At 34.4% G+C, this 16,445-nt stretch overlaps 1 protein-coding gene across 1 annotated transcript in view; it reads left to right on the forward strand.

Annotated features, from left to right (window-relative positions):
- The window catches only part of LOC133323112 (pleckstrin homology domain-containing family G member 5-like), a gene marked incomplete at its 5' end in the record, with an annotated part of 33,092 nt that extends 18,106 nt beyond the window's left edge, over positions 1 to 14,986 (forward strand). The window contains 10 exons of the mRNA XM_061532067.1: positions 5,980 to 6,074; positions 6,147 to 6,250; positions 6,308 to 6,429; positions 6,490 to 6,870; positions 6,938 to 7,399; positions 10,190 to 10,300; positions 10,365 to 11,019; positions 11,085 to 11,241; positions 11,796 to 11,909; positions 14,611 to 14,986. Of these exons, the coding sequence (XP_061388051.1) occupies positions 5,980 to 6,074; positions 6,147 to 6,250; positions 6,308 to 6,429; positions 6,490 to 6,870; positions 6,938 to 7,399; positions 10,190 to 10,300; positions 10,365 to 11,019; positions 11,085 to 11,241; positions 11,796 to 11,909; positions 14,611 to 14,986 (2,577 nt within the window). The remainder of the gene's footprint in view (positions 1 to 5,979; positions 6,075 to 6,146; positions 6,251 to 6,307; positions 6,430 to 6,489; positions 6,871 to 6,937; positions 7,400 to 10,189; positions 10,301 to 10,364; positions 11,020 to 11,084; positions 11,242 to 11,795; positions 11,910 to 14,610) is intronic.
- Positions 14,987 to 16,445: the final 1,459 nt, after the last annotated feature.

Below are 16,445 nucleotides of genomic sequence, written 5' to 3' on the forward strand. Positions count from 1 at the left end.
TGATTAATATTAATTCATGTGGCGTATAATTCATAAAATTAATAATACGCAACCCATATCAGTATATAGACTTTTTAAATGTTGCCGTTTTCTTTAGCAATCCTTGATTTTATGGGGTTAATGTTGAAGGAAAAAATAATCTCCATAAAATTTCACTATATGTCTCCGAACAAAAGAAATCGGAATATATAATATATATCGGGGAAATATCAGATTAAAATTTGTTTTCTATAAAAAATCATAATGCTTTTTATTTTGAGATATATTTGATTTTCACCCAGTCCGAAATGGGTAGATATAATATATATATCCTGGAAAATGTATATCAAATAATGTACAAATTATTAATTACTGTTATCTATGAGTAAAATTGATACTTTTTAATATGGGCCTCTCTGACCCACTGTTCCTAGGTTTAGGCCTTTCTTATCAAAGGAAAAAATATTCTCCATCAAATTTCACTATAGGTCTCCGGATAAAAGAAATCGGTATATATAAAATATATTTATGAAATATGAGATTAAAGTTTGTTATCGATAAACAACTTTAGATTTACTCTAAATTTTGAGATACCTTTCATTCGGAGGCCATTTTACTAACAAGCATTCATTTTAGCGGGATGGAGTTAATGGAAAAAATATTCTGCACAAAATTTCACCATAGGTCCCCAAACAAATGAAACTGATATCTCTGACATATATCCCGAATAAATTATTTCGAATAATTTACAAAATATTAATTAATATTTTCAAGAAGTAAAATTGATATTTTTCAAAATGGGCCAATCTAACCCACTGTTCCCAAGTTTAGGATATTGGTGTCAAGGGAAAAAATATTCCTCACCAAATTTCATTATAAGTCACCGAACAAAAGAAATCGGTAGCTATATTTTATATAAGTGAAAATCGCTTGGAATTTGGGTATAATAACAGTTTCTTTCATTTTGTTTTTTTTAGGATTTTTTTTTTGGTTGTTTTTGAACAGGGGCCAATATCTCGCCTAATTCTTGACTATAGAGAGTTGGTATCATTGAGAAAAATATTCTATATCAAATTTCACTATAAGTCACCGAACAAAAGAAACCGCTAAATTTTCGAAATACCACTAAAATTTCACTCCCAAAAAACGTTAATGTAATTAATTTGTATTATACCCCCTAGTGGCGTATAACTAATATTAATTTAAATCACCACTCACCATGGCGTATGCTTAATATTTATTAAATAATATTAAGTATACTCAACCCATAATAAATTGCTGTTGAGCTCTCTACCATTCATTTTTCATAATTTTTTCTTTTAAATCATAAAATAGTAACCCAAGTCATTATCCACCCCACAATCAAAGGAATCGTACACAAACAGCATGGATTTAAAGTTAAATCAAAAATCCCCCCAAACCAAAGATCAACAACGAATGACTTTCGTCGCACAGAAAAAAGGATAACCCACAAAGGGGAAGGAGATAAAAACAAGAAGAAGAAACCAGAAACAGAAAGAAATAACCAACAAGTGCCTTCCATGCCGAATGCTGCAACAAAAAAAATCTGAAAGTGAAATGAATGAGAGAGTACTTTAACACAATTTCCTTTGCATTAATTTTATGAGTTAACGTTGTTGTCATCGCCATCACCGGAGACTATGCGACTGTGTGATACATCCTGCCTGCCCCCAGGCGGTCGTCGATGAGTTGTTGTTTTGCGTTTCCCCCAAGCATTTGTACATTTGTTTGATACATTTCTTTTTAAAGTTCAACCTTCATAGTTAATCTAAAGGACATACAGCAATTCATCCTTGCGGCCAGAAGTTATGCTTCGGACCTGCCACCCTTTCCAGATTTTTATTTGCCGGAGGGGGATTTTTCAAAAACCTCGAGGTTACAAAGACACGTTTGTCTTTTGCTTCTTCACATTTCACTACAAAAGATTATTGTGGCATAAAGAGGGTAATGGACACTTCTTTGTAAATGGGAATCCCCTTTTTCCCTCCTCTGTCCTCTCTTCTTCTTCTTCTGCTCCTCAGATTGTAAAGTGTAAAAGCGCATAATTTCATTATAATAACCAGTCAGCTATCTCTTCGAAAATACGTTTTTGTTTAGCAGCCACGTTTCTTGAAGATAATGGTCTTTTAGGGTCATTAGGGTTAATAAGGTTTAGTTTTTTTTCTTATCCTGTACGAAGGATAACTATATCCTTGACCTATATTTATAAAATTAAGTAAGTGAAATTTAATATATTTCATTGGTTGGAGTTCAAGAGAACAAAATTTAAAAAATAGGAAGAAAAAATTAAAGAGAATTGCCAAATGACCAATTGTGCGTATAATTGATATTATCTAGGGATAATGTTGCGTATAATTAATTTTATTTGGAGGTAACATAGAGCGTATTAGTAATATTAATTAATAATATCATAGAAAACGGCCTTCAGCCATTTATTCAGGGGAGAATTTGGGCCCTAAGCGAAAGAGTTCGAAATTATCCAAAAAAAAAATTGACTTTTGCATATCTACTTCTTTCCGATTTTTTACCGATTATAGTAAGAATGCCGATTTCTTGTGTATGAAGACCTATAGTGAAATTTGATGGAGAATATTTCTTACTTTAGTATCATCCCGCTTAAACCACTTTTTAGGGGAAAAATTCGGACCTAAAGCGAAAAATCTCAAATTTATACCAGCAAATTTGTAATCTTTTGTGTATGCATTTCTTTTCGATTTTTTCCCGATTCTAGTAGACATATCGATTTCTGGTGTTCGGCGACTTATAGTGAAAGTTAATGGAGAATATTTTTTCCTTTAACAACATCCCGTTAAAACCACTTTTTAGGGGTAGAATTCGACCCTAAATTGAAAAATCTCTAATTTATTCCAAAAAAAAATTGTTCTCTTTTGTCTATGCATTTCTTATCGATTTTTTACCGATATTTAGCAGACATAGCGATTTCTGTGATTCGGTAACATATAGTGAAATTTGATGTTAAGTGATTATTTATACTCTTTCGAGTCGAGCTTGATGATCTAAATTTTGCAATGAAAAGGAAAGCCAGGAGAAGAACCTACGTACCCACCATTATGCGACGCGTTTCGCCGTTGGTTAAGCGGCTCATCAGGCATATTGGGCTATGTGGCTTTACAAAGGTCGTACGTTGATAACTTGTATTTATTCCGCCCTGATGCGAAACTTGCATATGCGAATTAAATTCAAATTTGTCAAAGTTCAACATTTGTCTTCATTCTAGGAACAGTCCTTTTCAAAGCAGATTTTTGTTGTAGCGATGGATAATTAATCCACACACCTACAATTGCTTCCTGGTATCCACATGTTTTTGCGCAACCGTTTTTGGAAGTGTTGATGGCTCAGAACGTTAAGCGGTCTTGGCAACATCTGTGTTGCTCTGAGGACCTAGGTTCGAGCCCTAGCCGTGCTCGGCTGAAATTAATTTTTTTGTTATTTGAATTTTTGTGATCATTTGAAAAGTGATTTTAAGTGATTATTTATACTCTTTCGAGTCGAGCTTGATGATCTAAATTTTGCAATGAAAAGGAAAGCCAGGAGAAGAACCTACGTACCCACCATTATGCGACGCGTTTCGCCGTTGGTTAAGCGAAAAATTAATTTCAGCCGAGCACGGCTAGGGCTCGAACCTAGGTCCTCAGAGCAACACAGATGTTGCCAAGACCGCTTAACGTTCTGAGCCATCAACACTTCCAAAAACGGTTGCGCAAAAACATGTGGATACCAGGAAGCAATTGTAGGTGTGTGGATTAATTATCCATCGCTACAACAAAAATCTGCTTTGAAAAGGACTGTTCCTAGAATGAAGACAAATGTTGAACTTTGACAAATTTGAATTTAATTCGCATATGCAAGTTTCGCATCAGGGCGGAATAAATACAAGTTATCAACGTACGACCTTTGTGAAGCCACATAGCCCAATATGCCTGATGAGCCGCTTTACCAACGGCGAAACGCGTCGCATAATGGTGGGTACGTAGGTTCTTCTCCTGGCTTTCCTTTTCATTGCAAAATTTAGATCATCAAGCTCGACTCGAAAGAGTATAAATAATCACTTAAAATCACTTTTCAAATGGTCACAAAAATTCAAATAACAAAAAATTAATTTCAGCCGAGCACGGCTAGGGCTCGAACCTAGGTCCTCAGAGCAACACAGATGTTGCCAAGACCGCTTAACGTTCTGAGCCATCAACACTTCCAAAAACGGTTGCGCAAAAACATGTGGATACCAGGAAGCAATTGTAGGTGTGTGGATTAATTATCCATCGCTACAACAAAAATCTGCTTTGAAAAGGACTGTTCCTAGAATGAAGACAAATGTCGAACTTTGACAAATTTGAATTTAATTCGCATATGCAAGTTTCGCATCAGGGCGGAATAAATACAAGTTATCAACGTACGACCTTTGTAAAGCCACATAGCCCAATATGCCTGATGAGCCGCTTAACCAACGGCGAAACGCGTCGCATAATGGTGGGTACGTAGGTTCTTCTCCTGGCTTTCCTTTTCATTGCAAAATTTAGATCATCAAGCTCGACTCGAAAGAGTATAAATAATCACTTAAAATCACTTTTCAAATGATCACAAAAATTCAAATAACAAAAAAATGAAATTTGATGAAGAATATTTTTTTCCTTAACAATGTCCCGCTAAAACTACTTTTTAGGGGAAGAATTCGGTCTGAAACACAAAAATCTCAAATTTATACCATCAAATCGGTCATCTTTTGTGTATGCATTTCTTTTCGATTTTTCACCGATATCTAGAAGACATATCGATTTTGGTGACCTTCGTGAAATTCCTCTAGTGAAATTCGATTGAGAATATTTTCTACTTTAGTCTCAATCGGCTTAAACCACTTTTTATGGGAAGAATTCGGTCTCTAATCGAAGAGTCTCAAATTTATTCAAAAAAACAATTTTTTGCGTAACTATTTTCTTTTCTTTTTTCAACCAATACCGAATGGTATAGGTTGAAAAATGTTCGGTAACTTATAGCGAAATTTTGTTCCTTTAATATAATCTCGCTTAAATGAGTTTTAAGGGAAAAATTTGGCCTCAAATCACAGTATCTCAAATTTATTCCAAAAATCTATTTTACATTTTATGTAGATTTTTCATTCCGATTTATTATATCATTCTGATTTATTATACCTACAAGAGAGATCGATTTCTTGTGTCCCGTGACTTATAGTGAAATTTAGTGGAGAATATTTTCCCCTTTAACATCAACATGCCAAAATCAGGATTTATGGAAGAAATCGGCCGAAAACAAAGTTTCTCAAAATTATCCCCCAAAATGTTATCTTTTGCCTATCCATTTCTTTCCGATTTTTTACGGATACCGAGTAGTCATACGAACTTCTTTTGTTGAATGACTTATAGTGAAATTTCCTGGAGAACATTTTCCCCTTTAACATCAAGCATATTCGACTATATATTTTTGGAAAAAATTGGGTCCTAATCGAAAGACTTTGAAATTATGCCCAAAAAAATTATTTCGATTTACGTATATATTTCTTGCCGATTTTTTACCGGTACCTAGTAGACATAGCGATTTCTTGTGTTTGGAGATTTCTCATGAAATTCTATGGCGAATAATTTGTTCTTTAAGATCGCACCGATTAAATGAATTGTTAGGGGACAAATTTGACTAATAATACATTTTTCAATTTGTGGCCCTTGTTGCGTATGATTATTTTTAATAGGTTTTAATTTCTGTCGATTTGAAATGATTTGCGTCTAACTTTTTTAATTTTTAATGGATTTCCTTCATCCAAAGGGTATTTTGGAGTACAAATATTGAATTTTTAATTTCAGTAATGAAATTTATTATATAATTTTTGATTAATATATAAATTTGCATATTAAAAATAATATTTGTAACTTCGATTCATTTGTTGCAATTATTATTTTTTTTATTGTGTATCCTAATGTGTCCCTTTGTTTTGTGTGTGTTTTCCAGGTTTCCAGTTCCGAATATTTTTGTGTTAGTTTTTGTAATGAATCCGGCTGTCAAGATGAGGAATTTTTCCCTGCCACCAAAGGAGTAACACTGGCGTAAGTATTTATCCCACTTTAATTTTGGTCCCACACTAATTTCTATACCTTTCTTTGTTCCGATTTTTTCAGAAATGCTTTAAGTCAAGCTTTAAGAAAACGTAATTTAAGTTTTAGCCAATTAACAATAACCGACAGTTATGACAATAATCAAACCTCAGCATTTTTGGAAGCAGGTAAGCGAAAGAAACCTCCTCCGAAAACTATAGAAATTTAAAAACTTATTTCCCCAGGCTCTTCACCCTTACAAACTTCACTGGATGAAAATACGGAAGTGGAAAACTTAGCTGGCCATCATTTGTTTGTCAATGACAAGGATAGTTCGAGGAAGATTCTGACAAAAGCAGCCTCATTTGTAAGATATGATCTGGAAGATATCCAAACTACAAATTTTAATTTCGTTTTCTCCCTTCAGAACTCCCGTGCCCGACCACCCCGCCTCTTGTCTTCCGCCTCTACGGATGAATCATCCGAAATTAATATAACCGGCCAAAAACAACCCAAACAGCGATGGTCTAGTCTATTTGCTGTCAAGAATCCGCAACAAAGTCAATTATGTGAACTGCTGAATAGTTATTCGAAGAATGGTGTACCCCAGAGAACTCCTGCCACGCTGAATTTTGATCATCCCGATTTGGATAATGCCATTGAGTATTTGGATAAAATGCATAAATCATGGACCGACTTTGTGGAATGTAGTTCAATGAATGATGCCGAGATGAGAATACAGACTGCAATATGGGAATTGGTGACAACGGAGGTGGATTATATCCACTGCCTGCAGACGGTGACAGATGTAAGAAGACCCAGCTAACCACTAATATAAACCTGAGCATTTTCCAAATTAAAATTCTTTTTTCTAGCTCTTCCTGGCCTGTCTGGAATCCGTGCAAGAGGAGGGCCTCCTCAAGGAAGTCGATCAACATCGCCTGTTCGCAAATATCCGTGATATTTGTGAGGCGAATTTGAAATTCTGGACTCTCTATTTGTATCCAATGGTGGCGCATAGCGTACAAACCCGAGAACCATTGAGGATTGGATTCTTTCAATCGGGATTTATTGCGTTTGCCAATCTCTTTGCTCCGTACAAAAAATATTGTGCCGAACAGAGTACCTGTCAATTCTATTGCAAAGAATTGAATCGTACCAATTCGCTGTTCACCTCTTATCTGGCATGGTGTGAGGCCCAGAAAATGTGTAATCGTTTACGTTTAGCCGATATTTTGGTGCGCCCCATGCAACGTTTGACAAAGTACAGTTTATTACTGACGGCTATTAAGAAACATATGACAGACATCGAAGAAATTGAGGCTTTAGAAATGATGGTAAGTACTGAAATAATCCTGAAATAGGAAAATAAAATGTATTTAACAGCTGATCGGATTTTAAATAGAGGTTGCCCTTCAGTTAGCACCTAAAAATATGCTCCAAGTTTTGATCGTATATCTATAAACATTAACAGATTCCAGAAACTCGTAATTTTTGGCTCGGTGGCCTATATCGTGTAGATCAAACTGACGTAAAGTTCACTAAGAAACCGTGAATTGAGGTCTCCACTTATATTTACCCCCTAAAGTATGCACTAAGTTCATATTACATATATTTCAACCTGAACTGTTTTCAATGAAACCCAGCCTCAATTTGGTTGCCTATGCAAAATTTCGCATCGATCGGACAGTCGTAGAGCCCCATTTTCATAAAATCGGATGAAAATTATGTGGCGAACTATATCGAAATCTGAACCGATTTCAATCGAACTAGCCACACTTCTATTCATATGTAATTCAGAAGCCTATACCGAATTTCTTGGCAGTCGGTCAAACATCGATCCTTTGATGCAACTTTTTCTTGAAATCGGATGAAAATTATAAAGGGAGCTATATCTAAATTTGAACTGATTTCAATAAAATTTAACATACAGTATTTTAGACTTAATTCAGTGGTATTTGCAAATTTTCGTGTCGTTCGGCCGAACTTTGGTCATTTGGTGCACCTTTTTCTTGAAATCGGACAACATTTTATATGGGAACTATATCGAAATCTGAACCGACTTCAATTAAACATGTCACATGTCTTTCTAGATTGAATTTAGTTTCCCATAGCAAATTTCATGCCAATCGGCTGAACTTTGATCCTTTTCTTGAAATCGGACGATGTTTTATTTGGAAGCTATATCCAAATCGGAACCGATTTCAATAAAATTTAACATACAGTATCTTAGACTTAATTCAGTGGCAAATGCAAAATTTCGTGTCGATCGCCCGAAAATTGGTCCTCTGGTGCACCTATTTCTTGAAATCGGATGAAATTTTACATGGGAGCTATATCGAAATCTGAACCGATTTGAATAAAATTTAACACACAGTGTCTTAGATTTAATTCGGTGACATAGGCAAAATGTCATGTAGTTCGGCCGAACATTAGACCTTTTTCTTGAAATCGGACGAATTTTTATATGGGAGCCATATCGAAATCTAAACCGATTTCAACCAAACTTTGCTCACATCAGTCTAGACTCAATTCCGTGATATACGTAAAATTTCGTATTAATCTGACAAACGTATCGCCATTGAGGTATGAATTACCCAAAATCGGAAGAAATTACAAAGGGGAGCTATAGGTGAATCCCAACCGAGTCCAATCTTACTACACACGCCTTGTTCTAGACTTAATTTAGTAGACTGTTTCAATTTTCGAGTAAAACGAACAAATGTGGTGCACCTATTTCTTGAAATCGGACCAAGATATATAAGGCGAGCTATACGTAAATCTGAACCGATTTCAATCGAACTCGGCACTCATTATCCTAGGCTCATTTGAGCCTGTGCCAAATTTCGAGTCAATAGGTAAACCGATAGAGTCTTTTGAGTTCCTTCTTCTTGAAATCCGACGAAATTTTAAAGGGGACCTATACTTAAATTTGAAGCGATTTTTATCAAACTTGGTACACGCCATTCTGATTTCAATCAAATTTGACACACTTTATTCTAGCTTCTATTCATATGCTTGTGAAAAAAATCGTGTTAATCTGATTAACACAGGGCCTTTAATGTGTATTTTTTATAAAATCGGACGAAGTTTTATGGGGGAGCTATATGGCCGATTTCAATCAAATTTGACACACTTTATTCTAAGCTCATTTGAGTAGCTTGTGCAAAATTGCATGACGATCAGCCACATATAGCCTGTTTTAAGGACATTTTTCATGAAATCCGACGAAATGATAAAGGAGAGCTATAAGTAAATCTGAAGCGATTTTTATAAAACTTGGTACACGCCATACTAGGCTCCATTCGGTAGTCGATATCAAATTTCGTGTCAATTGGCCAAACGTAGCGTCTTTGGTGCACAATTTACACAACATCGGACAAACATATATAGGGAAGCGATATCGAAATCTGAAGCGATTTACATCAAATTTGGTATACGCCATTCTGGGCTCCATTCAGTTGTATATTCCAAATTTTGGGTAAATTGGCCAAATGTAGCGTCTTTGGTGCATAATTTACATAAAATCGGACGAAATTATAAATGGGAGCTATATCGAAATCTCATCCGATTCCAACCAAACTTGACACACTTTATTCTAGCCTCAATTCAGTAGCTTGTGCAAAAATTCGTATCGATCTTCCATAAAAATCGGACGAAGCTTTATAGGAGAGCTACATCATCCTTAACTCATTTCAGTAGCGTGTACCAAATTTTGTGACGATTGGATAGGCATAGCCTCTTTGGTGCACCATTTAAATGAATTCTGAAGTTGGCGCCTAAAAGTATGCAACAATTTTATAAGGCAACTTGATGGACGAATAAAAGAAAATAAATAAAAACAATATAATTCCAAAATCGGTCTATATAACACCCCGTACAACACTCCGAATTTGCAATGGAGTCTTTGGTGTACATACCATTGACCTGAAATGCAACGAAATTTTTTAGGGGAGCCATAACGAATTCTGATGCGACTTAAATCGAACATGTGACCCCTTGACTCTTATTGTTTTTATTATTGTTTATTCAGTAAACAATTCAATAATAATTAATTTCCATTAATTTATTAATAAATTATTTATTATACATTACCATTAATTCTCCTTGATTTTTTTCCTTTCCAGATCCAAACCACCGAAAATTTTGTATTTAGTGTTAACAACCATTTGACGACCCGACAAGAAAATGAACGCTTAAAAGGAGTTATGGCTCGCATTGAGTCATATGACGTGGTGGTGAGTATTTGGAATTCCATTTGTCCTACAAATTCCACATAACCTCAATTAACTTCCCTTGCAGGACACCAACAACGAACATCTGGAGAAAATGATCAAGCAGTATAGTCAAATGTTTGATTTGTGTGCTCCAATGAAAGGCTGTGCCTCTCAGCATGTACGTCATCTCTTTATGGAGGGTGATCATCGATATAAAGACAATCTCGGCAAAGCCGATGTGCATTGTTTCCTGCTCACCGATATGCTATTGGTTTGCAAATCGATAGCCAAAAAAGGTCTGGGTACCTTGAAGGTGATACGACAACCCTATCTAACAGATCGGCTGATAGTACAACATTCCAATAATATTTTAAGTTGTGTTTATCTAAATGAATTCCAAGTGGCAGTTAATGCCTTCACTCTGCAATGTTCGGAAGCGCAAAAATGGTATGAGGCTCTGAAAAGGGCACGCATGATTTATACCCGATTGAAACAGAGTAGTATATCGACGGCCACAAATTGGGATGCGGCAATGCGTTTTGGTGGTAGTATGATCAGTGCTGGCACTGTTGATAGTCTGGGCGTGAAGAAGTCTCCGCTGAATTCTTCCATTTGTAGCCATGTGACAAGTGCTAATAATAGCCATAGTGGTTCGGTGGAATGGAATGATTCGAGGAATATATCAGTGGAATTTGATAAGACAAATTCATTGTCCAGTGATGAGGGGTGTGCTTATTTGGGTAAGGTGTTCTGAAATTCTTAAATTATTTATTGAAAATTAAAATTATTTTCTTTTAAATTTCAGGAGCCCATGGTTTTCCCTTGAAGGGTAAGCCTTTAACCACAATTAGTCCCCAAAAGCTGAAAGTGAATACCACCAGTTCCTCCAACACCCTGACCGTGCAGCCATTAAATCATTTGGGCCAAAGTCTGCCCAATTTAAATTTACATCACAGCCCTCCGTAAGTACCCAAATGGGATCCTAAAACATAATATTAGAAAAACTAGCTTTCATAGAGAAATATTATTTTTTTGTTATTGTATTTCTTTTTTGTTTTTGTAACACACAATAATTCTCAAGTAGTAGAATCCAGCTTAGCTGGGATAGCATACAATAACCCAGACATACTGCTCGTCATCATCTGCAGCATCATCATCGTAAACATCTTCATCTTCGTAACCATCATCATTGCCATTATCATGCCGCAATTGCCCTTAGATTTAAAACGAACAACAACAACAACACCAAGTAATGAAATGCATTTTTTTTAATTTTCTGATTTCTTTTTTATCTCTTCTTTTTTTGGATTCTTTCATTTTTTTTCAAATTTCACGCCACAAATTTTAATTGGCTTTTTTGCAAAACAAAAAAATCAATTTTTTTTTGTTGTTTAAACTTTGATGTCTACCGAACATCATCGATGATTGTATATCAATGTGTGTGTAACTCTGTGTGCGTGTGTGTGTATATATTCCTCCTGGCATCCTGATTTAGTAATCTTTATCATACTTATAGTAATAATACCCTATTGGTACCGGGTGCAGCCAATACAAGCAGCACACAATCGGGTAATTTATTATTATCGCCTAGTCATCGGGGTATATCATATCCGCCACCAAGTCCAACGAGGTAAGTTCAAAAATAGACAACCCTGTAACCAGTTTCCACACACCAAAACAAAGTTTGAAAACCTGAAAGAGAAATATTGAAAAAACTATGCGGAACATTTTTTCAGGGCGGAAGGTTACGAATTTGAAGAAATTGGGAAATTAAATGAGGCTCAATAAATATAGAGGGCCTAAATCTAAAATCTAGACCATATTTGGTGTTATTAAAACATCTTATCAATCGGAGGCCTTGGGTCCACCATTTACCTGAAATCGGATGTAATTATATAGAAGAGCAATTGCTAAATCTGAAGCAATCTCTATCAAACTCGGCACATAGCATTCTAGTTTTGCAGTCTGTGCCAAATTTCGTGTAAATTGGTAGGATATAGGGACTTTTTTGATAAATTTTCTGAAAATCGGAAGAAATTATATGGGGGATCTATATCGAAATGTGGACATTTTTGGAGCATCTCTAGACTCAATTCGTTAACCTAAATTTCATGACAACTCGGTCGGATATATGGTCTTTTGTGTTCCATTAAGCTAAAATCGAAAGAAATTTTACATGGGAGCTACATCGAAATGCGAACCGATTTTAACCAAACTTTACACACATCGATCTACACCCAATTTAGAAAGCTGTTCCAAATTTCGTGAAAATTGGTCGCATATAGAGCCTTGTGGTGCAGTTTTCACCGGAAATCGGAGGAAATTACCTGGGGGAGATCGAATAAAATCTGAAGCGATTTCTATCAAACTTGGCATACACCTTTTTAGACTCATTTTAGAAGCCTACGCCAAATTTCGTGACAATCGGTCGGATATAGGGACTTTGGTGTACTATTTATCTAAAATTTTAAGAAGTTATACATGGCAGCTATATCGAAATGTGGGCCGATTTCAAGCAAACTTGGCACACACCATTCTAGACTCAATTTAGTACACTGTGTAAAATTTCGTAACAATCGGTCGGATACTGGTCCATTGGTTTACTATTTACCAAAAATCGGAGGTTTTTTTACATGAGAGCTATAGCTAAATCCGAACCGATTTACATGAAATTTGGAACACATCATTCTAGGTCCATTTCAGTAGTCCTTGCCAAATTTCGTAACAATTGGTCGGATATAGGGAACTATATATGGGAACTATATCGAAATCTGAATCGATCTGTATCAAATTTGGCACACATCATTCTTGGCTCAATTTAGTAAACTGTTCAAAATTTCGTGTCAATCGTTCGAATATTAAGCCTTTAAAGCACAAATTTCTCGAAATCGGAAGAAATTAAACATGGGAGCTATATCTAAAAAATGAACCGATTTTCACAAAACTTGGTACACAACATTGTCAATTCAATTCATTAGCCTATGCAAAATTTCGTGTCATTCGGTGAAATACCGGGACATTTGTACACCATTTACCAGAAATCGGGCGAAATTATATATGGGACCTATAGCTGAAACCGAACCGATTCCTATGAAATTTGGCACACATCATTCCAGACTCAATTCAATTGGCTATGCAAAATTTCGTGGCAATCGGTCGAATATAAGACCTTTAATTCACTAATTACCTAAAATCGGAGGAAATTTTACATGGGAGCCATATCGAAATCTGAACCGATTTAAATCAAACTTGGCGCACACAATTCTCGACTTAATTAAATAGCCAATGCTGAATTTCGCCGCAATCGGTTGAATATAGAGTCCTTAAAGATAACATTTTCTCGAAATCGGAGGAAATTTTACATGGGACTTATATCGGAATCTGATCCGATTTTAATAAAATTTGGCACATGTCATCCTGGGTTCATTTTAGTAGCCTGTGCCAAATTTCGTATCAATCGGACCGACATTTAGTGCCCCATTTTTATGAAATCGTTCGGAATTATATAGGGGAGCTATATCTAATTTTGAACCGATTTTAAGAAAAATTTTATACACATCATTCTATACCGATTTCAGTAGGTTATGGAAAATTTCGTGTCAATCGAACAGTCGTATGACCTTTGGTGAACTATGAACATGAAATTGGAAATTATATTGGGGTGCGGATTAGGCACTTCTTGTTCTTCGAGGGTGAAAATTTTTCTTTGCAGAAAAATTTTAAACATGTATGAAGTATTTTCATGGTCCTGGCCAAATTTTCCAACCGAAAGGGCTACCAATCAATGTAAAATGTATTTTTTATTAAAATTCGACTTTACGCCCATATTTTAGGGTCCTCGGATATTTTGAGCCTTCCAGGAAAATGTGTTTATCTCATCTGTATATAAAGATAATTATTAACTAATTTCAACATTTTCCATCTCACACACAAATCAACATTTGTTATTAAAAAAAAATTGTCCAAAGACCCTCCCTCGCTCTATCTCTCTCTCTCTTTCCGTCCGCATAATTATTCCTCAAAAATTTAGGGACTTGGGGAAAATTGTGTATATTTCCTCTGTATATAAAAATTAAATCATCAAATTGTTAAACTAATTTCAAAATTTTCCATTTTTCAAAACAGAAAAAAATCTCCATTTGTTATTAACAAATTATTTTCATGACTCTCTCTCGCCTCTCTCTCTTTCCCTTACTCTCTAACATTACACAAAACATTTAAATAACACGAAACAAAATATATAATTAAATTAATTATAATTTTTATTAATTAATATTTTTTATTAATTTTCATTATTTTTCTCTCTCCCCCTCCCCTCTCCTCTCCCACAGAGTCCCCTTAAGACGTGGCAATGCATTTTCCAATTCCATCAAATATCCCCCGCTGTTGAAGACCCGTAACATCACATCCCAAAATAGCATTAATTGGCATCATATACCGGCCACACCCACCCCGACCAGTCCCCAATCGCAGCATGCCTCACCCAGCCGGCAGATTTTGGCACCAAATACCCCGGATAATGTTAGTGTGACGAGTAATAGTAGCACTAATTTGGCAGTTAATACTCTAACGGATACTGAGGCGGCAGCAGCCAGTGGTGGCAGCGGCAGTGGCGCCGGCAGCACTCAACAGCTGCACCAGCCACTCCAATCAAATCCCATCATCTTATCAACACAGTTATCGAATTCCACAGAAACGGATGTTTGATTCTTTTTCAAAAGGAAGAAAAGTCGATTTTTTATGAAAAAATGATAAACAACAACTATTGTTTTATAAAAAAAACATCCCATGATAGCAATATTTAAAACAATTTTTTACTAGCATACATTATTATAATGTATGTAAAGGCAATATATGATATAAAAAATAGAACAAGAAGAAGAAAAAAAAAAGACAACAAAATTATTGAACACAACAAAATGCTTAATCCAAAAAAAATGAAAACTAATTTTGAAAAAATATATATGTAAACCAAAATTAAATTTAAAATTAAAAATTTAAATTTAAAAACAAATTTTTAATATTAGAAAAATCCAAAAAAACAACAACAAAAATAGTAACAAATCAAAGAACACACACACACAGCAAATTAGCTTAGTTAAAATATATTACAACAAGAACAACCACAACCAACAATAATAGAAATAAAAGAAATTAAGAATTGGAAAAAATTTAAAAAAAAAAAATTTTAAAATAAGTTTAAAAAAATATATATGACCATGAAATGGACAAGGAAAATGAAAAAAAAATAATAATAAAAATGTTCCAACAAACCAAAGTCCTCAAAAGGTCAAAAATTCTGATTCTAGAAATTCGAAGGCAACGGATTTCAGTGAATTACTTCCCATCATCTAAAAAAATATGTTCATGGATTAAAGAAATATAATTTGAATTTAATTTTTTTTCAAAACAAAGGGGTTTGTAATGCACTAAAATCCATTCGTTTCGTTATCCAATAGCCTAGCCATGTATAATAGTTTTCTTTTATTATTATTTTTTTGTTTCAATAAATCCCTTTGCTTTGTAATTTTATGTAAATTTATATTACCTCCACCCCCAATTCTTTTGTAAATTTTGTTAATTATTTTTTACTTTTAATTTTCCTTAACTATTTTTAATAATATTATTTAAACACCAAACAAAAGTAAAATATCATGTTGTAAAAAAATTCTAATTTTTCAAAACCAGTATTTATGTTATATAAAAAAAAAACTAAATAAATAGAGAGCTAAGTGATTTCAAAAAAAAAAATAATTATCAATAAAAAACACAGATATAAAAATAAATGTTTTATTTTGTTTTTTATTATTATTAAAAAATTGATTTTATTTTAAAAATTAAATATTTGTTTTTAAAAAATATGTCATTAACAAAAATCACAAAACAAATTGTATTATATTTTATGTAAAAAAACCTTCTATTAATGTATGTATTTTCAGTTCAATTGGAAACCGAAAAAATATGTATAATGTAGCCAGCCTAAAAGTATGCCACGAAATGTTAAAATCCAATTGAACATCTCTGTAACAAATTTGCTTATAATGAATATTTCACTATAATTTTTGATATATCCCGACTTCCTACAGATTTGTTATGTTCGGTGACCCATAGTGAAATTTTCTGAGGAATGTTTTTTTCCTTGGCTCTATCCCCCCAAAATGTATAA

Source organism: Musca vetustissima, unplaced genomic scaffold (genome assembly GCF_032173495.1).
Source record: "Musca vetustissima isolate MV318-11 ecotype Yass unplaced genomic scaffold, APGP_CSIRO_Mvet_v1 utg14666, whole genome shotgun sequence".
Lineage (NCBI taxonomy): Eukaryota > Metazoa > Arthropoda > Insecta > Diptera > Muscidae > Musca > Musca vetustissima.